This window comes from Hippopotamus amphibius, chromosome X (assembly GCF_030028045.1).
Source record: "Hippopotamus amphibius kiboko isolate mHipAmp2 chromosome X, mHipAmp2.hap2, whole genome shotgun sequence".
In the NCBI taxonomy this organism is placed as follows: Eukaryota; Metazoa; Chordata; class Mammalia; order Artiodactyla; family Hippopotamidae; genus Hippopotamus; species Hippopotamus amphibius.
This window is the reverse complement of record NC_080203.1, coordinates 4,048,237-4,068,691: the sequence shown is the minus strand read 5'-3', so window position 1 is coordinate 4,068,691 and position 20,455 is coordinate 4,048,237. Positions and strand designations below refer to the sequence as shown.

Here is a 20,455-nt window from a genome sequence, read left to right as displayed (position 1 = left end):
TATTTTGATAACTGTATTTCAATAAAATTACTTTCCTTTGTAACCCTAGTTATTTTGTTTCACTCATTCAAAAACCATTATTCTGAGACAGGCCCCCCTAGGCTTCCCCAGATGAGCAAGAAAGTTAAGAAGCCTTGCCCTATGTTGGGCCCTGGGGACAGCAGCCCATAAAACAGCCACAGTAAGATGCAGCCACTGGGAGTGGGAGGGCACACATGTGTATAGATGCAACATACAAGGTGACTTCTGTGCCAGGGGCACCAGGTACTGTAGGAACCCAATGCGCCACTCAACTCCCAGTTGACCAGCCATTTCTTGCAGGTCTATGTAAAAGGAGAGATCATCCATTTGTCAGCCTTGAGGAGTGATCCTGTCCCTGGTGACTTTTTTGCCCCTCTTTGTGCCCTGCCCCCCTTGGCAGCAGAACATCGGCTCTCCTTTATCCTCTTCTGCTGACACCAAATATATTCAGCTGTGGGAATGGAGATGCTCACTGAGCTCTCGGTAGCTATGGAAATCCCAGGGTTTCCCTAGCAACAGCTCTGGCTCGGCTTTGTTGCTAGGGAACGCTGGGATTTCCCAGGCTGCCACAGAGAAAGACTGCTCTAGCCCAAGGGCAGAGACGTGAGCACAGCTGTGGGTCTGAGCCCCAGGGAATGGATGGTACCCCTTCACTCTGGTCCTTTTAGGTCACCATGGCCCATAGCCAAGTGAAAGGGGGCTGCACGATGGACAAGAGGTCTTGAGAGCAGAATGAGGAAGGAGTGTAGTGAGGTAAGCGAACTAATTAGAAAAGTCCAAATGAGCTCCAAAGATGCCAAGAACTGGAAGATGCTAGGTTTCGGGAAGCTCTTCAATCTTCAAGTCCAGCACTTGGCTGTTTGTAAAGCACTTTCCCCAAGATTATCTCATAGCACACACTCGTTTGGGTTAAGGAGAAAGCCCAAGGTTAGAACTAAGGCTAGCCTCATGGATGAGGGTATGCAACCTAGGCGGTCCCCAAGGGCCCCATGCTTAGAAGGGCTCTGCATGCTTGGTATAATGCTCTGTTGTCATCACCTTGAAATTCAATTTTTAAACAAGCAGCCCTGAATTTTTATTTTGCAGTGGGCGCCACAAATTAGTCAAAGTTATAACCCCCTTTTTATAAAAGAGAGAACTGACCTATAAGGAGTAGATGTAATTAGCCCAAGTTCATGTATTAAAAAGCACCCCTTAGGAGCCACTATATTTTCCCTTAGCTGCTTTCAGGCACCAGCAGCTGGAAGGGTTTGACCCAAACAGGCATTCAGCATGGGAAGGCACCCCTGGGATCCCCATGGCAAGAAGATAGGGATGGCTAGAGATATGGTCTCCTCACTTGTTCTAGGGGTTGAACAGAAAACTGAAGAAAGCAAGGTTTCGGGGAGCTCCCAGTCTAGTAGAGGATACGGCCAACATTAAGGAGATACAATGGGAATAAGGGCAAGATGGCAGTGAGTCCATAGTTGGTGGTAGCAGGGCTGGTTCTGCCCATATTTTAGAAAACTCTGGAGAGGATATCTGCTTCTTATTGCCCTAGATCCTTTAGAAAGTGGACATTTCCCATTTCTTTATCCCCTAGGCACTAATTCTATAGTAATGGGGAAAGCCCCATGCAACAGTACACACATATTTAGTGAGACTTCCTGTTTGCCAGACCCTGGGATGATATCTGCTCTAGGCTGATTTGTGGTCCTCCATAATTCATATGTTGAAGTCCCAACGCTAGTACCTCAGAATGTGACTGTTTTTGCCGATAGTCTTTAAAGAGGTGAGTAAAGTTAAATGAGGTCATTGCGGTGAGCCCTAATCCAATGTAAGTAATGTCCTTATGAGAAAAATAGATTAGGACACAGACAGGCAGAGGGAAGACCATGTGAGGACACAGAGAAAAGATGGCCATCTACAAGCCAATGAGAGAGGCCTCAGAAGGAACCAACTCTGCCCACACCTTGATCTCAGACTTCCAGCCTCCAAAACTGGGAGACAATACATTTCTGTTGTTTAAGCCCCGTAGTCAGTGGTATTTTGTTATGGCAGCCTCAATAGACTAATATAATATCCTTCACTGCTCCCACTGATGTGAGGTAAAGACTATGACTATCTCACAGAGTAGTGACCTGCAACTCTGAGGGGTTAACTGTCTTGCTCAGGGTCACATAAGCTACCACACAGTCCAGGCCAGGACTCCAACTCAGTTTAGTCTGACCCCCAAGCCTGTGTTTACATCTCAGGCAGCCTGGGTGGGTTGCATCCCAGCTTATCCAATTCAGAACATCCAGATCCCTTTCCCTCGGCTGTCCGTGGGCTAAGGGACTTCTGGCATAACTCTCCTACTGCTGGGCCCATGACCAGCACATTTCTGCCCAGGGTTTCAGTTTCTCAAACTTTCTGGTTGTTGGCACTTGTGCCTCAGGCTGAGATGATCACCCTGGATGGATCCTTTCACAGAAGGACTCTGAGGCCATATTGACATTTACTGTCCTGAAGACCAAACAAAAAAGTGGATATGAAAGGCCTTCACAAAGTGTCACTAAGCGAAGTAACAGTCTCATGGGGTCCCTAAAACGTTTAACACTAGGGAACACATTCCTTTAATGTTAAAGTGGTTGCACCAGGAAATGACAGATTCTGCTACTTTCATGTGGGAGAGCAATTCAGCTCTCTATGACTCTATCCTTTCATCCCCAAGGCAGCTAAGTATCTCCGTAAGCAAAGAACTATCTACCCAGAGAAAACCATGCCTCTCCCCTAGAAAGCAAAAGCAGCTGCAGGTGGTTAAGGGGATGGATTTTTCTCTTTTAAAAAAAGATTTAGCTTAACAGTGCTTTATCAAGGTACAACATACATACAAAAAATTGCACAGATCATAAATGTAAAACGATGAGAAATTTGACAAATGTATACTCCCATGTAATCATCATGCAGATGGAAATGGTAGTTGTGGTTTTAAGTGGAAATCCCCACCTCTGTACTACAAGGTTTCCACACATAGTGTGACAACTCTGATCATGCCAGGTATTGGGCCTTAAGGATGCAGAGTAGAAGCACAAGATCAGTGGAGTAGATGACCTTGCTAATCTAGTAGAACCAGAGCTATGACAGAGAGGACAGGGGCTAGGGAAGCACAGAGAGGAGCACCGATCCAGGGCAGGGCAGTCATGAAAGATTCCCCTTGAGCATGTGACAGGTAAGTTGGATCTTTCAGGGTAAGAATTTCTTCTTTTCTCTGCTGGGGAAGAGAATAAATAAGGGGACATTGTAGACATAAGGACATGCAAAGGCTTAGGGGTATCAAACAGCTTAGGAGAAAGACTTCAGAGTAAATACAGCATAGGATGGCTCATAGCGTGGCACTTGGGATCAGAAATAAGATATGATTATAGAGAAATGAAAATGAGGTTCTTGTGTGACTTAGAAGCTGTCTCTGAAGCCAGAACAGTCAGTGCCTGTCTAATGCTCATGTCAGGTTTTATTGCTTGCTGTCAAAGGCTGTTGCACAATACACAGGGCAAAGAGCAGGGACTGCATGATTCTCATAGCAACGTTCAGAATAAGTGCAAGTCTCTGCCTGACAAGTGATATTTCAGAGCAAGTTACATAAATGGAACTATCCATCTGATATACCTCACGATAAATTGATCAAGGCATCTAAAATCAGCTTAGCACCAATGTTTAAAGTGGTCAGAGATGTTTAAAGTTACCATACCTAAATCCATGTTTCACCTCATTGTCCCAGCATGTCATTTTCTACCTCTTTAATCATTTGTTTTATTTTCGTCACCAGAATGTATCTTTTCAAGTGTTCTTTAATCCTTTCTGAAAAAAAGAAAAATATACATATAGATAGCCACATACATACATGCAGCAGAGATTCTTTTATTCATTCAGCAAATATCTATTGGGTGCCTACTGTGCACCAGGCACTGTACTAGGTGCTACGTTTGCAATGATGAACAAAGATGGGTCCAGTCATCGCTCTCGTGGAGTTTAGCATAAATTGGATGACAGCAAATCCTCACATCTCCTTATTATATTGCAACTGTCAGAAACTCTCTCAGCACTTGCTGCTTCACACAAACACACCATGCATAAAACCTAGTCTGCCCTTTTGTAGTCCCTAGAAGCGACTCTTTTCCCCCTTGTGAAAGGGTACATCTGGATCTAGTAGTAAATACAACACCCCCTCTCTTAAGAATTGTTCAGGTTATTTTATTATGGTAAAATATACATAACATGATATTTGTCATTTTAACTTTTCATAAGTGTACAATTCAGTGACATTAAATGTATTTACAATGTTGTGTAACCATCACCACTATCTATACTCATAAATTTCATCATCACCAGTGAAAACTCTGTCCCCATTAAATAATATCTCCTCTTTCCCCTCCCCCACCAGCCTCTGGTGACCTCTTTCCGGCTCTATGTATTTATCTATTCTAGGTACATCATGCAAGCAGACAAATACAGTATTTGTCCTTCTGTGTCTGACTTTTTTCACTAAGCATGTTTTCAGGGTCCATCCATATTACAGCATATATGAAATTTTAAGTCTTTTGTATAGCTAAATAATATTCCACTGCATTATATAAACCATGTTTTGTTTATCCATGTATCTGCTGATGGGCACTTGAGTTTCCACATTTTGGCTATTTTTAATAATGTTGCTATGAACATGGGTGTGCAAATATCTTTTCAAGTCTGTACTTTCAATTCTTTTTGTACACCTAAGAGTAGAATTGTTGGGTCATATGGTAGTTCAATGTTTAATCTTCTGACAAATCACCAAATTATTTTCCAAAGTGGCTGCACGATTGTGTGCTCCCACCAGCAAAGAATCAGGGCTCCACTGTCTTCACATCCTCACCAACACTTGCTATTTTCCATTTTTTCTGGCCACACTAGTGCATGTGAGGGGTTATTTAATAATATTTTTAAAAAGGAAAGTCATATGTGAATACAATCTTGTTTTAAGAAATTCAAACACAAGTTAAAAGGAGGAAGCAGGTTAAAAGGTTAAAAGGAGGAAGTCCATTTCACTATAGCCCCCTCCAGGTGCCTTCTTCTCTCCAGAGAAAACCACTCTTAAAAGTTTGGTGTGCATCCTTCCAGACCTTGTTCTCTGCATTTATATTCTTACATAGGTATGGATGTAAGATTATACATAATGTACACACACATTGTGTCATTAATATCAATTTCTATCCTTCTTTCCACTCCTCCCACTGTTCTTTCTGTTAGAGAAATTCCACTTCTGAAATCTTACCCTATAGTTTATCCCACTGGTTATAATGTGGTCATTGGTGTCCTGGAAGAGTAAGCTGTGTTGATTAGTTTTGTCACTAGCAGCTGAATTTTAGTATCTTTCTCATGCAGAATGCATCACCTGGGAAGTCTCAGGCCTGTTTTGGAATGACCTTCTCCTATTACATATACGAACAACTCTTTATGCTCCTTTCCCTCTCTGAAATTGTTTCTTTTGTCTGGGGGAAAAAAGCAATTAGAAAGATTTTCTCCCTTTTGAAGACAACAACTGTCCAACAGTTCTAAATGGGAAACAGGTAGTGTTTGAAAAGACATTGCCCTCTGCTGGCTGTACTAGTCAAGGTTCTCCAGAATAGATTATATATACATATATATGTCAAAAATTATCCACACTCTGGCTGTAGAATTTATTTTAATTAACTTTTAGAAAAGACAAATGCATCATTTTTTGACATAATCTCCTTGCTTTTCAATACACTTTGTCCATCTGTCAACAAGCTTTCATATTCCCTCATCTAAAAATGTTTTAGGCTGAGCTGTGAGCCACAAATGCACCACTGTCTTCACTTCATCAGAAATGAATCTTCGTCCTTGTAGGACTGCTTTCAGGGGACCAAACAGGTGAAAGTCCAATGGAGCAAGATCAGGACTGTAGGGAGGATGCTTTAACACCTCAAAACGAAGTTTTTCAGTGTCAACAGTGTGGGCAGAAGTGTGTGGACGTGCATTGTCATGCAAGATCACAGCGCCCTTGGATAGCAGCCCTCTGCGTTTAATCCAAAGTTTAGGCTTCAGCACAAACTTTTCAAAACCTAAGTCTGTCATGGATTATTTCACAGGCTGATTTGCAAATGATTTGCCACATAATCCACTGTCACTCGTCTATTCGACAAAATCATTTCACGTGTACGCTCAATGTTGTCATCAGCCATGGACGTGGACGGGTGGCCAGCTTCTTCTTGATGGCTAACACCTGTGCGACCTTCCCTGACCTTCTCTATCCATTCATACACACTTCTTCGAGACAAAACACTTTCTCCATATAAAACACTTTCTGCATACTGCGCACAAAGTCTTTGGTAAATAATGGCACAGGTACACACTCAGATCACAAAAAACAAATCACTGCACGCTGCTCTTCTTTTGTGCAGATCACAAGTGGGGCATCCATTTTTGCTTGCACTACAGTTACAAATGAACTGATGTAACACGTTCACACCTGCACAGCAGTAGCTGGGGAGACAGTAGCCTTGAACGGAAAGCGCTAATAAGACAGTGAGGCCAACAGAAGTTTTCATATAACCAGAATGCAGATAACTTTTGACTCACCTGAGAGAGAGAGAGAGAGAGAGAGAAGAGAGTGATTATAATGAATTGCCTGGAAAGATTATGGAGGCTGACGAGTCTCAAGATCTGCAGGGTGAGTCAGCAAGCTGGAGACCCAGGAGAGCCAATGGCATAAATTTTAGTCTGAATGTGAAGGTCTGGGAATGAGTAGAGCCCGTGGTGTAGTTCCAGTCTGAAGGCTGGCAGACTCAAGACCCAGAAAGAGCTGATGTCCCAGTTCAAAGGAGGAATTCATTGTATCTTACTCATGGGAACGATCAGCCTTTTTGTTCTATTCATGCCTTCCGTTGATTGAATGAGGCCAACCCACATTAGCGAGAGCAATCTGCTTTTCTCAGTGCATAGATGTAGATGTTAATCTCATCGAAAAACACCCTCACAAAAACACCCAGAATAATGTTTGACACCCCATAACCCAGTCAAGTTGACACATAAAATTAACCATTGGACTAGTCATGTGAACTGCTTTGGAGACCAAACCCATAGCAGAAAGCTGTGGTGTATTTAAGCAATTGCCCTGATGGGTGTTGCAAGCAATCAAAATTCTAAGTGAGAAATTAAGAATAGAAAACATGTAAACCAACCCAGAGAGAAAAAGAATAGGCTCAACCATCTAGTTTTCACTTAAAATATTTAAACTAATTGAAACAAGGAGCATGTTGTCCTAGAGAGCAGAGTGATAAAATAGAAAGATCATGAACTTTAGAGTCAGAAACTCTGAGCTTGAGTCTTGGCTGCCGTGCTTAACATACCTGAGCCTCAGGTACTTTATCTGTAAAATGAGGAAATAATAATCCCTGCCCAACATTGATAATTCAAGGATCAAGATTTTCCAAACTTTTTATGGTTTAGAAAGGACAAGAGTTTGGGAAATCTTGGGTCTGGGAGTTATAGGCCACTGTCCTAGAATGATTGATTAAACCTGACCAGCAAGAGAGAAGAACTGGCTATGGATGAGGAAATGACCAGAATTTGGGAGAAAATAATAATGATATTTTGAGGTTCATAATAATGACAGACAAGCTTGGGTGGACATCATACATGAACTTAGACCAGAGGACCTGAGAAAGCAGATTGCAGGAGAAAAAGAACCAAAAGCAAAATAGCACACAACACAATTTGCAGTCCTACTGCTAGAAACTCTAGAAAGGAAGTGGGTCTGAAGGATGAGGATTGTAAAAAGGGGAAATCTGCCTTCACTACTTCAAATTCCAGAGCAAAAATTGCCCCAGAAATTTCCCAATCTCAAATAATCCAAATGAGATTTAAAAATTTTTTAAAGTCAGCCACGTGGCTGTGCAGGGAGATCTCCAAATAAGCTCATATTACAAAAAGCTGCCAGTGTGAGACTTTCCACTACAAGGCAAGTTACTTTTCCGCTCAGCTCTCAGTGATGACAGCCCATCGTCTGCAGAACATAACCATTACTTATGGGGTTTATGAGGCGCTACCTTACCCGACCCCTGCCTCCTTCTACAACCTGACATTTTTCACTTTGTTCACTTTGCTGCAGCCACACGGACCTCCTCACTGTTCCTCACTTATGCCAACCCTACTGCTGCCTCAGGGCCTTGGTACTTGCTGTTCTCTCTGCCAGGATACTCTTTCCCCAGATCTCCTCATGGCTTCAGTTCTTTGCTTGAATGTTATCCCCACAGAGAGGCCTTCCCTGACCATCCTGTCTAAAATAGCACTTGTATATCCTTTTCTATCTCCTTTTCCTGCTTTATTTTCTTGAGATTTTTTTTTTCTGTCTGTCTCCTTCACCAGAATGTAAATCCCATGAGGCTAAGGTCTGTATTTTGTTTACCTCAGGGCCTCAGTCAGAATAGATGCTCATTGTTGCTGAATAAATGATAAATAAATTCAAATGATAGAAGGAAAGAAAAGATCTAATGATAGATTTTAAAAACACACACAATGGTATGGATCCTAAAGAACAATTTCAGGAAGGCTAGACCTGAAAATGGATTGAAGCCTTTGAAAACTGCTGAAGACAGATAAGTAAAAGGCCTTTTAATCAGTATAAGGAAAGAACAACTTCTTAAAGAAAATAAATCCTCTTTTGTTGGCATTTTCCTTCAAGACGATTCATTTTCAAGCTGAAAAATGCTAAAAGCGTTGGGAGAGGAGATGACCAGAAATGCAGGCAAGTTCTGAGACTGCTGGAATCCAAAGCCTCCAAGGAGTGGAAGGTTCCCAGAAGGTCTAGACAGAGACAGACATCACTGTAGAGATTCCCAGATCCCGGAGTGGCAAGAAAGCATCAGTCTCAGGCCCTCAGGCACTGCATGGAAATGGTGTTGGAGCTCCCCCAGGTAAATACCCTGGCAGAGCTATGAAACAGGCAGATCTCAGGGAATGCCTATATGGACAGAGGGCAATAAAACTGGGTCTTACTATTGTACATAATCTTTTGGACTTCCAAATAAATATTATAATCAATTTGCAAACTTCTACTAAAAAAAAAGCCTGCTGGATAAAGAAAAAACAAACTGGGTCTTACACACTGCTACTATTACTACAGCTACTACTTCTACTACTACTACTACTACTACTACTACTACTACTACTACTACTACTACTACTACTACTACTACTACTACTACTACTACTACTACTACTACTACTACTACTACTACACAATGCTATGGTTTTGTGTATTTCTCTCCATGCCCCAAATGGCAATGCCCAATTCCGAGGCAGTGAGTCTGAATCTCTTTAGGCTCATGGATCTTTGAACAATTCTGATGAAAGTTGCCCACCTGCCTGTACCTACAAATTATGCATGCTATTTCAGGAGATTTAAGACCTTCCTTGAGGTAATTCGTGGACCTCTGAAGTATAAGTGTCCCAGGTTAGGAATCCTTGTTCTAATGGTATCTTCTTAAATTGCACCACTGGGATGAATGGTGTAACTCCCAAATCCTATAGTTGAGGATTTTAGCCAAATTCTGAATTTTTTCATTTACCGAATATTTATTGAGTCTGCCATGTGCTAGTCTCTGTTCTAAGCTCTTTAGATATATTGGATTATTTAATCCTTACAACTGCCCTTGAGGTGGGTTCTATTAATAAACCCCCTTTGAACCCTTCTACACTGTTGGTGGGAGTGTAAATTGGTACAACCACTATGGAGAACAGAATGGAGATTCCTTAAAAAACTAAAAATAGAACTACCGTATGATCCATCAATCCCACTTCTGGACATACATCCAGAGAAAACTATAATTTGTAAAGATACATGCACCCCAATGTTCATTGCAACACTATTTACAATAGCCAGGACATGGAAGCAACCTAAATGCCCATCAACAGATGAATGGATAAAGAAGATGTGGTGCATATATACAATGGAATATTAGCCATAAAAAAGAATGAAATAATATCATTTGCAGCAACATCGATGGACCTGGAGATTATCATACTAAGTGAAGTAAATCAGAGAGAGAAACACAAATATCATGATATCACTCATATGTGGAATCTATTTTTTAAATGATATAAATGAACTTATTTGCAAAACAGAAACAGACTCACAGATTTCAAAAATAAACTCATGGTTACCAAAAGGAAAACGGGGCAGGGAGGGGTAAATTGGGAGTTTGGGATTAACAGATACGCACTACTATATATAAAATAGATAACTAATAAGGACCTACTGTATAGCACAGGGAACTCTACTCAGTATTCTGTAATGACCTGCATGGGAAAAGAATCTGAAAAAAAATGAATATATGTATATGTACAAGTGAATCACTTTGCTGTACACCTGAAACTAACACAAGACTGTAAGTCAACTATATTCCAATAAAATTTAAAAAACAAAAACAAAAACCTTTGACAGATGAAACCAATGAAGTACTGAGGTTTTAGGTAACTTGCCAGAGGTCACGTAACGGAATTTCACTTGTCCAGCTCCAGAGATATTTTACCACTACTGAACAGTGCCCCTCACAATGTTGGTGTCTGTTCTTCAGAGAACCAGGTTCATCCTGAAAGCATTGCTCTTAAACTGTATGTAGCAAGTTAGAAAGAACAATCCCACCAACAATGACATCTGAAATTCTGTCACAGTGCCTCTGGTCAGTCATCTCTGCAATGCTTTTCAGACTTAGTTTGTAATCATTGGACATATTTGTTTCCTTGACATCAACATGTGCACTTCTGGTCAGGACACTCGGGGCAATAAAGGAAGTTTTCAGTAAAAGAGAGACATGTATGAGTTTGCTGGGGCTGCTAAAAAAAAAAGTTCCACAGATTTGGGGGCTTAAACAATAGACATGTATTCTCTCCCAGTTCTGGAAGCTAGAAAGTGCAAAATCAAGGTGTTAGCAGAGTTGGTTCCTTCTGAGGCTGTGAGGAAGGATCTACTCCAGGCTTCTCTCCTTGGCTTATAGATGATTGTCTCTCTCTGTCTCCTCACTGTCTTCCCTCTTTGCATGCCTGCATCCAAATTTCCCTTTTCTTCTAAGAACTCCAGTCAGATTGGATCAGGGCCCACCTTGATGAACTCATTATAACTTGGTAAAGACCCTATCTCCAAATATAGTCACATTCTGAGGTCCTGGGGGCTAGGACTGAAACATATGTTTTAAGGGAACACAATTCAAGCCGTAAGAAGGAATAAAGGTCGGAAAAAAAACCCCACAGAATCCTGGGATTTTTAATGAGTTAATAAATCCTTATTACAGGATCAACAAAGCTGGCAAATGAGGAGGCCTTGTTGTGAACAGAGCATTTTACTGGGCACAAAGCATGGCTATGAAGGAATCAAAAGCACACCTGTGCCCTTCCCTTGAGAAATGTTCATTGTAGCTAGGGTATCTCAATAAGGTCATGTAGCAGGTACACATTCTTCCCTCAGACACTCAGAAATGCAAGCATGTCATTTTATTCTCTTTTAATTAGACTTAATCGAGCATCCAGCCAGACAAGCTATCATTCCATCAGTGTATGCATCTGGCAGCTTTTCTAGGGGGTCCACAGCCCCGCCAGAATTCTCGGCACTGTGGCATCCTCTCCATCATACTCAAAGGCTGTTGGGGACCACAGCCCTCTCAGGGCACCTGGGTATATCCAGCTTGAACCATTGGACACCAAATGACTCAGTGCCTTGGAGCCTCTCTGTCCTAGCACTCCACCTAGTGGCAAGGGATAGATCTGCAAGGCTGCTGTCTCAGAATTCCAGATAGGAAGCTGCCCACGAATCCTCCTGTAGTCAAACAAAAGTTTTTCTGGAAGGAGGGAGCTCTCAGACTGAGTTTCACAAGAAGAGAAGAATGCATATTTGGGGGGAAATGGGGGCAATATTTCAATGGGACAATGGCAGGGGCAGAAGTACATGTATAGAAATTAACTCTGTACCAAGGATGACACACATAGGCACTTATTAAGGACAGAACAGTCCAAGTTAAGGAGGAAACTGAGGCTCAAGACAGTTAAGTCATGTCCCCTGAGGCCACAGCTGCTGAGCAGAAGAGTTGAGATCTGAAGCAGGTATGACTGAATCTAAAGGCCAGGCTCCTTCCCTAAGCAAGATCGTGGCACAAGGAAGATAGTACCACAGATCATCTTGGGAAAAGACAGGACAGAAAAAGCAACTAGGAGGACATTACAAATTTGGGTTGGGGTGGTGGCTTCAGAAATGAAAAAGGAAGAAAAGGATCAGAGAGACTACTGTAGGGAAATCTTGGTGACACAATAGATGTTCAGGGCAAAGATGAGAAAGGCAATGAAAATGACAAGCCTCTAAACCATGGCAATCACAAAGGAAAAGGGAAAGGCTTAGAAGACTGAGGGTCAGCAGGGAAAATCAGAAGAGGTGACTTGGCTTCCAGATACCTCAAGTTCTGATGGTGATGTTTTTAGAATTGGGCTTGGAGCCCCCACGACAGTTTTGGGCACTGCTGATAGAGATTTGGGTCACTAAATAGGCCCCATATGTCACAGCATGGCACATCAGGATGGTGTCATTGCTCCACATCTGCAATTAATGAATATTGATAATTTTTGCTATAAGTAAAGATGCACAATATTCCAGCAACTTTGAGAATATAGGATGTTGAGCTGAGCAGGTCATGAGACATGGAATGGAGGAGGGAGCCACTTGCTGCAAGGCACTTATCACAAAGGCTATGGAGTGCTCAAAAAAAGGTATTTCCTGGCCTGTGGAGGAACTTGGCCTCATGGGGTGAGCTATCATAAGGTAAGCTGGTCTAGGCAAACAAAAGAGTTATTAAGCGTGTAGTGAAATAACTACTGGCTGTTTTTTACAGAAATGTGATGAGCTGTAATCGTGGGTTAAGTGTTGTTTTGAGTGTATTGTCCCTTTGAATGTGCTTCCAAAATTCCTACTATTTGACAGTGTGACAAAAACAAGAATTTAAAATCTGATAGATGGTGAAAGGACTTCAAAAGGGCCCCCTAGGGCAGCCAATGTGCGTTTCTGCCCTCCTATGCCTGGTCAACATTCTGGGTTCAGCAGCTCTTCCACATCTAAAAAGACATGAAATGAGCTTCCTCCTTTCTTTAAACAGCTTCCTTGGGTAGATTCTACTCATATCAAACCTGAGTGTGGCTACCGATGAATCCGGCTGTTTCTAGTAGCTGGAACACTTTGAAGCAAAGAAAAGACTAACCCCCTGGAGAATTCGTTCAGGGAAACTTAGTATGTCCCTGAGTTACCAGGGAGGCCCACAAAGCCCAACAGGAACTGACTTCTCCATCCCCATCCCACTCCCTTTCCTCCCTTAAAGCCCCCATTTCCATCACAGCCCCACTCCCCCGCCCGCCACCAGTCTCTCCACAGCATCCTCATGGGAACTGACAGCAGCTCGCTCTCCAACCCCACCCCTCCATCTCCAGGCCCATATGAAGGCAATTCTGCTCCCTCTGCATCCACATTCCTGCTACCTCCCTATGATCCTCTCTGGTCCGACATCTTACATCAACTAACTTCAGCTCCCCCTCCTTCCCAAAACCCAGCCCAATATGGAATGCCCTCTCTCACTCACCATCCTCCCACACCTGTGTGCTTCTCTACTCCACCCTCACATTAACTAACCTCTGCTTCGCTTCCCCCCAACTCCACCTGCATATCTCTGGTCAAGCCCCACATGCAGGACCCCTGCTCCCTTCTCCTCCCCCTTCTCCCAACTCCCAGAGAGCTCTCTGGTCTATCCTTCTGCGAACCAGTCTCTGTCAAAATCTTGTATTATCAAAATCCCACCTCCACTCTCCCAAAACTCTCTGGTCCAGCCCAAAATGAACTGAACTCTGCACCCTTTCCCTCCCCATCACCTCATCCCACTATAGTTCTCTCTTCCAGCTGAACATGATCTAATACCTGCTCCCTTCCCCTCCTCATCACCCCCAAGCCCCTACAGCTCTGATCCAACTGTACAGAAACCAACCCTTGCTCCCTCTCCCTCTGCTTTCCCCTCCCATCACTTTTTCCTACGCATGTGGATAGACCTCAGTCCCTTACTTTCCAGTCCCCTCTCAGTCCCCAATGTCTTTCTGATCCATCCCCAGTTGACCTGACCTCCGCTACCTCTCCCAGTCCGCCCGTCCTACTCCCTCTACATCTCTCTGGTCCACCCACAAGGGCTGACCCCCGTTCCTTCTCTCTCCCTGCCCATCCCCCACCATCCCTCTCCAGATCTGTAGACCATCCTGGGGAACTGACCTACCTTGTCTCTCCCTACCTGTCCACCCCCATACTGCCCAGAGTTTACCCAGTCCCTCCCCTTGCATCTCTTGGTCCTGCCCCACATGAACTAACCTCTACTCCCCTCCCTTTTCATCCTGCACTCTCTGCATCATCTACACCTGCACTAGTCTCGCCTACCATCCCCCCATCCTTCCCATCCCCTCTGTCTATCTGATCCAGCCCCACATGAAATGACCCCAGCCTCCTTTCCATCCACATCTCCCCACCCCCTTGCAGCTCTTTTCTGCTTCCACATAAACTGACCCCCAGATCCTTCTCCATTCCCGTCTTCCTGACTCTACTGTGACTCTGCTCCAGTGCCACATCCACTGATTCTCATGCTCTGTCCCCATCCTCTCCACTGAGCAACTGCAAATCTATCTTAGAATGGCTGCCAGGCACAGATACGGCAAGCACATTATGTCTGTCCTTATCCTTAGGGATACCATGTTGCTTGCCACTCTCCCTCCGTCCAAGAGATTCTGACTTTATTTCATTTAGAAGAACATCAAGCAGGTGAAGAACATCAAGAATGTTTCCAGGGTGACAGTTAACAGTGGAATGGGAAGTAGGGCCCAGTCTTTTCACTCCTTTCCAATACTGTGTGTCTTTTATCAGATCATATGCCTCTTATTAGAAAACAGCAATATGGCAAAGGTCAAATCTTCACAGGAAATGCTGTCAACTCGACTTTGGTGACAATAATCATAAAAGCTTCACGGATCCACATTCAACAAAAAGCTTATGTGACAACCATACCAAAGGAATGAATGAGAACAAATACTTCTGAAATGCCTCCTTCTTGGACACTGTAAATCCAGGTCCTTTTTGTTAAGTTTTCATTGGACCCCCCGAGATTGAGTTAAGCACCACTCTTCTCCCTATCATACAGAAAAGGAGCCTGAGGCACCCAGAGAAGTAGCTTACCCCAAATTACACAGCCCAGAAGTGGTGGAGCCCATGTGAGAATTCAGGTCTGAGGCTACCCTGGGCTGCCCCCACATACCTGTTTCTCAAGGAGCAGTCCCTCTTCAGGAGACTTGTCCCCAAGTCCTCCAGGATGCCAGTGTCCACATATGAGGCCCAGGGTCACATCTCTTTAAGAGGCACCCCACGTAGGGCTGCTAGTTGAAATACAGGACATCCATGTAAAGTTGAATTTCAGATCAACAATGAATAAACAACAAAATGTCCACATGGGATACACTTGCACTTGAAAAAAATTGATCTGAAATTCAAACTGACCTAGGTGTTCTCTTTTTATTAGCTAAATCAGGCAACCCTATCCCAGGATTAGGATGCCCCCCAGAAGTTTGAAACCTATGTGTGGGTGTCAGTTGTTTTCCATCCCTCCTCATCCCTTCTTGCTCCCCACCCTCAGCCTGGGGCAGAGACTTTAATGCCATCTGCCAGGATTTCTCTTATAGGTCATCCCATACAGGGCCAGGAGGGAGCTGGACAAAGTCACTGGACCAACCCACACAGAGATTCTGAGACACCATCCAGCAAATAAGCTGACCAGAGGTTGGCTAAGCTCAAGCTACTGTCATCATCACCTGGCTTTCCCCAATTTGTCCCAAGCACAAATTACCAGTAAGACTCTTGTCCAGCTGTACACTTTGCCAAAACTATTTTTTAGAGCATCATTTAGGTTTATGCAAAATGGTCAACTAGTTTTACAAACTGACAAGTTCCCAAGGCAAAAAACAATTCATGTCAGTAGTAAAGGATTATTTTGTTTTCTGTTCATGGGCTGGCAAGGAGTTTGGGATCTACCAGGCTGCCTTCAATGAAATGGTTTAGAAGCTGAACTCATAGTCAAGGCTAAAGAACTCATCCTTAGAGAACAAGAACTCAAAATAAGAAAGACTTTATTTGAAGACAAAACAAATGGTGCGCACACACGCACATACACCCAAATGCAAGTAAGAGAGTTCACTGGGTTTTATAAAAGAGAAAACTGCACTCAGGTGCCAGTTAAACTTGGAAGCATTGAGATGCCCCCTGCTTGTGGTGACACAGGTACAACATGTGCTCGTGAAGAAGTTGTTCTGCAGTGGCATAAATGTGGGAATGCAGGACAAGAGTTAAGCGATACAAGGCAGAATGGCAGGCGGGCAAAAGCTTGAAGACCCTTTTCTCCACTCTAACACGCTCTCGTTCTGCCCTGGAGAATTACAGCAGTCAGCAGGTCACCTTACAAAGAACCTCGATTTCAAAGAACACTTTCAAAAGTCGAAAATAGATTCAGAGCTGTTACTAAAGTTATAGAGAGGTCAGTGGGGGAAAAATAATTTATGTTCTCAAAAACCAGGCTTCACACAACAGCAGGCACTAAATCGAGTTCCATGTGCTTGCTGCAGAAAAGACAAGACTGATCTTAATAAAGGCTGGTCTTCTTCATGATGCGCAGGAACTCTTGCTCATTAACTTCTCCATCTCCATCTCGATCAGCTTCATCAATCATTTCCTGAAGGGCAGAAAGGATTCCAGTTAGATTAATTCATAAATGAAACAAAAATGTGACTAAGTAATAGGATTTTATAATGCTACATGAATAGAAAATTGTGGTCCACCTGATGCAAATGTGCTGCTTTTTATAATATTTTGGTTCCTAAAAAGTCATCTGAAAACCAAGTCACACTTTGCCACACGTGTATCACCTAGAAGGGAGCTCAGAGATCATCTTGACTAGGGAGATTCCTAAAACCTAAAATAGTAAGTAAAATTGTCCATGTGTGTATTTTTCTGAGAGCAGCGTCCGTACGTTTGTCACACTATCAAAAGAGAAATTAAGTGGTCAGCAGATTGACAAGAGAACACTAGTTTTCCTTCACATGTAACCAGAGAAAATGTAACTCAGAAAAGTCACACTCCAGGCTGATGTATCACAAACCTGCAGCTCCTCATCGGTGAGGTTTTCACCCAACTCCTTGGCTACACGTTTTAAATTTTTGAATGATATCTTCCCAGTTTCATCATCATCGAAGAGCTTGAAAGCTTTCAGGATTTCTTCTTTGGTATCTTTCTCAGACTTAACAAGCAGAACATAAAACACATGAATAGGGAGATACTCGTGACTCATACTGACTCATGTCCTGCAGTGCCATGACCGCCCGTCCCCTCTGCCCTGTCTGGACATCACCACATGGGCTTGGTCACAGCCTTCATGACCATAAGTGTTAGATCACAGAAGATCACCTATCAACCAGGGCAGAAAAAGAGGACAAATAATGAAATTATAACAAACCCAAAGGCTAAATAGGAAATATAAAGAATCGCATTTAAAACATTTTCTGTATAAACCAAAGAGAAAGTGGATTTGTTTTTAAAATATAGGAGCAGATGGTGGAGTTAAATTTAAGGGAATTATACTGCTTAAGCTGGTAGAAGAGGGATCCTCTTGGTGGGGGTGGAGGGGAAGGGAGAAAAGAGAAAGCTATTTCACTTGTTATGACATCACATAGCATTACCGGGATCCCAAGTACTCTAACAGAGGAAAAGAGTAAAGTCTCCAAGAACTCCAACTCCAAATATTTCTGAAAGGTAGCTAAAGACAGAGACAGCCCCTAATAAGAGCAATCTGGGAACCAACCTTGAATGTCGTTGTTATAGAATGCTAAGCTTCCTGAACTCTTAAATTAGTCCCTGAAGAAAAATATAGGTGTGATTAGATGATTTCAAAGCAACAGGATTATCAGAGTAGGAACAGACCTGTGCCCTGGGAAGCACACCTGAAACACTGATGGAGTTACTTTTCCAGAGGCCAGCAGAATGTAGATGAGCCACACTAAGGAGGAGCCAGGAGGCCAACGAACGTGAAATAGACCAATGGGAACATCTTTCCTGGATGAGACACTAAGGGGACTGAGGTGGACTGGTGAGGTGTCATCTTAGAGTCTCTCTGGACCATTTGGACCCTTTAAAAGGGTGAAAAGGGTGACACCCCAGAGACTAGAGAATGGGTAAATTCAACCTTGGAAATGGTGAAAGACCAAATCCTCAGTGCAGTAAAATCACAGCCTCAGGCTGAGGATGCCCAGAATAACACAAAATGGGAGAGAAAAGAATTTCAAACTTTAAAGTACATGGACTCTGTCCTGTCAAAATGCAAGACGCTGTAATATTGTTGGTGTTATTAAAGGTTTTCCTGCTGTGATTATCACACTGACATACTGGTTGGAGAAAAATAATAGCAAAAAGGTGACAGCAAGAATACTTTTACTTCTTTTCAGAGGGTAAAATGACTTCTCTTATGACTTTGTGGCCTTGAAGAAAGCCAAGTAGAACCTAAACATCTTAATTCTCAGTCACAAATACTCTCCTTTATCAGCTGACCTCTCCAATTTGCATTAACTTTTCTTCAATGAAGACATTTTTATACCTAAATTCAAATTTGTCCACCATTATTGTGGAAAATATGCTGATTATCTTAGCTAACTTACCATTTTCTGAGTCATCACAGTCAAAAAGTCACTAAAGTTCATTTTTCCTGTCCCTTCCTTATCAATTTCGCTTATCATTTTCTTGATCTCTTCTTTCTTGGGTTCAAAGCCCAGTGCCCTCATTGCAACCTACAATGAAAACAGGATCATCTCAATATGCACATCTAAACCCAGGAGTGAAAGAATGCCAGTGCTGAGAGCGTTAAGCCAGCATCTGCCACAATCCTGTTAAAATGACTAGGAAAGACTGTAACATTAAGCAAATTGATATGTACACTCAATTTTACTTAATAATTCTTGAGGTAAGTAAAGACAGGAAAACACAGCACAGAAGACAAAGAGGCAGAGTCAAGTCAAGGCAGCAGAGCAGGAATGTAAAGGGCTTGCCTTAAGTTCCTTAACATCAATTGTCCCAGTTCCATCAGCATCGAAGAGATCAAAAGCTTCTCGAATTTCCTGTTTCTGCTCTTCAGTAAGCTCCGGTTTAGGACTCATCCTTTTTCGCTGGGCAGCTGATGCCATGTTTGCCTTCTTAAAGTTAGAGGCCTTTATATGTTTTACAAACACAAAAGCACAATATTAAGTAATAGAGTCTACATCTTACATAAATAGTTACAACCATATCTATTTTAAATAATTTATACCAACGAATTCCAAATCTTTGCTTAACAGGAAAGATATCAGGGTTTGCTGGAAAGAGCAATGAATCTTTCTGCGCACTTCTATCCCTGCTTTTTTACTAATGTTTGTAGGAGCAAGGAGATCCCTTGCTCTCTTGGACGACACTTATTGAAAATCATTCCAAAAGAGAGCTACCCAAGGATCTGACTAGGGAGAACTGTACAGATAGTCATCTCTCCCTGAATTTGGGGATCCTAATTCTAAAAATGTCCTTATAACGCTATTCCGCTTGGTTCTAAGCGCTCCGTTTTAATGATTACTTCTAGATTTGGCCAAATATCACTAAGGTAAGATGTATACTCTGTCAATATCGAATAATAAAATTCAATCCCCTCGGTACATCTGAGCCTTCTCCAAGAAGCTCAAACCGTTTCCCTAAGCCCCTATATTCAACATTTTAAATGCACATTAACAATCAAACATAATAAACTTCCCCAGGAGACCAGAGGCAGAGAGGCGTCGGGGCCTGCGGGAAACCCGAGTCTTTTTTGGACGGTCACCGAAGGGGCTGGAGAAGGCCAGGGGAAACCGAGGGGCGGGTGGGGGTTGGCTGTGGCTGAAGGAGAAGCAGCGGCGAAGAACAGGCCCAACAGGGCTGCCGGCATCTCTACCCTACCCTTCCGGGAAAGCTCTCCGAGGAAGAAAGAATGTGCCAAAGCCGAGAACCGCGCAGAAGAGGCGACGGGGCCCTGCCAAGGCCTGGGAAGGGCTCAGCGTCCGGACGCGGGGCTCGAGACCACGGCACGCACTCACCATCGCCAGCGGACTCCACTTCCCGTTGTTACGGCAACCGACGTACACGCTGATTAGGCGCCGTTCCCACCGCCCCGCGCGCGCGGCGTCGCTCCCCATTGGCGGACCGCTCGCTGCCGCTCCCTATTGGCACAGGGCTGCAGTGGGTGGGGCTAACCCGACGAACACCTGGCGTAGGGCGGGGGGCGGTGAGCTCGCGGCCTGACCTTATTGGGCAAGATCACGC

At 43.2% G+C, this 20,455-nt stretch overlaps 1 protein-coding gene across 2 annotated transcripts; it reads right to left on the bottom strand.

The window, feature by feature from the left end:
- Window positions 1-16,178: 16,178 nt before the first annotated feature.
- CETN2 (centrin 2) lies at window positions 16,179-20,328 on the bottom strand. Of its 2 annotated transcripts, none has more exons than XM_057719354.1 (5): window positions 20,230-20,328; window positions 19,183-19,341; window positions 18,796-18,924; window positions 17,247-17,384; window positions 16,179-16,820 (listed from the first exon to the last, which is right to left on the bottom strand). In XM_057719354.1, the coding sequence occupies exons 1-5, from the start codon at window positions 20,326-20,328 to the stop codon at window positions 16,731-16,733; spliced, it is 615 nt and encodes a 204-aa protein (XP_057575337.1). In that variant the 3' UTR covers window positions 16,179-16,730. The 2 variants fall into 2 exon arrangements, with proteins under 2 accessions (XP_057575337.1, XP_057575338.1); XM_057719355.1 differs by lacking the exon at window positions 20,230-20,328 and adding an exon at window positions 20,093-20,225.
- Between the last annotated feature and the right edge of the window lie 127 nt (window positions 20,329-20,455).

Coding starts and splice junctions, on each gene's coding strand:
- CETN2 (XM_057719354.1), bottom strand. CDS start 20,328: ATGGGGAGCGACGCCGCGCGCGCGGGGCGGTGGGAACGGCGCCTAATC. Junction 17,385..18,795: donor CTGTGATGACTCAGAAAATG/GTAAGTTAGCTA, acceptor CTGCTTGTTAAG/TCTGAGAAAGATACCAAAGA. Junction 16,821..17,246: donor TCACCGATGAGGAGCTGCAG/GTTTGTGATACA, acceptor TCTGCCCTTCAG/GAAATGATTGATGAAGCTGA.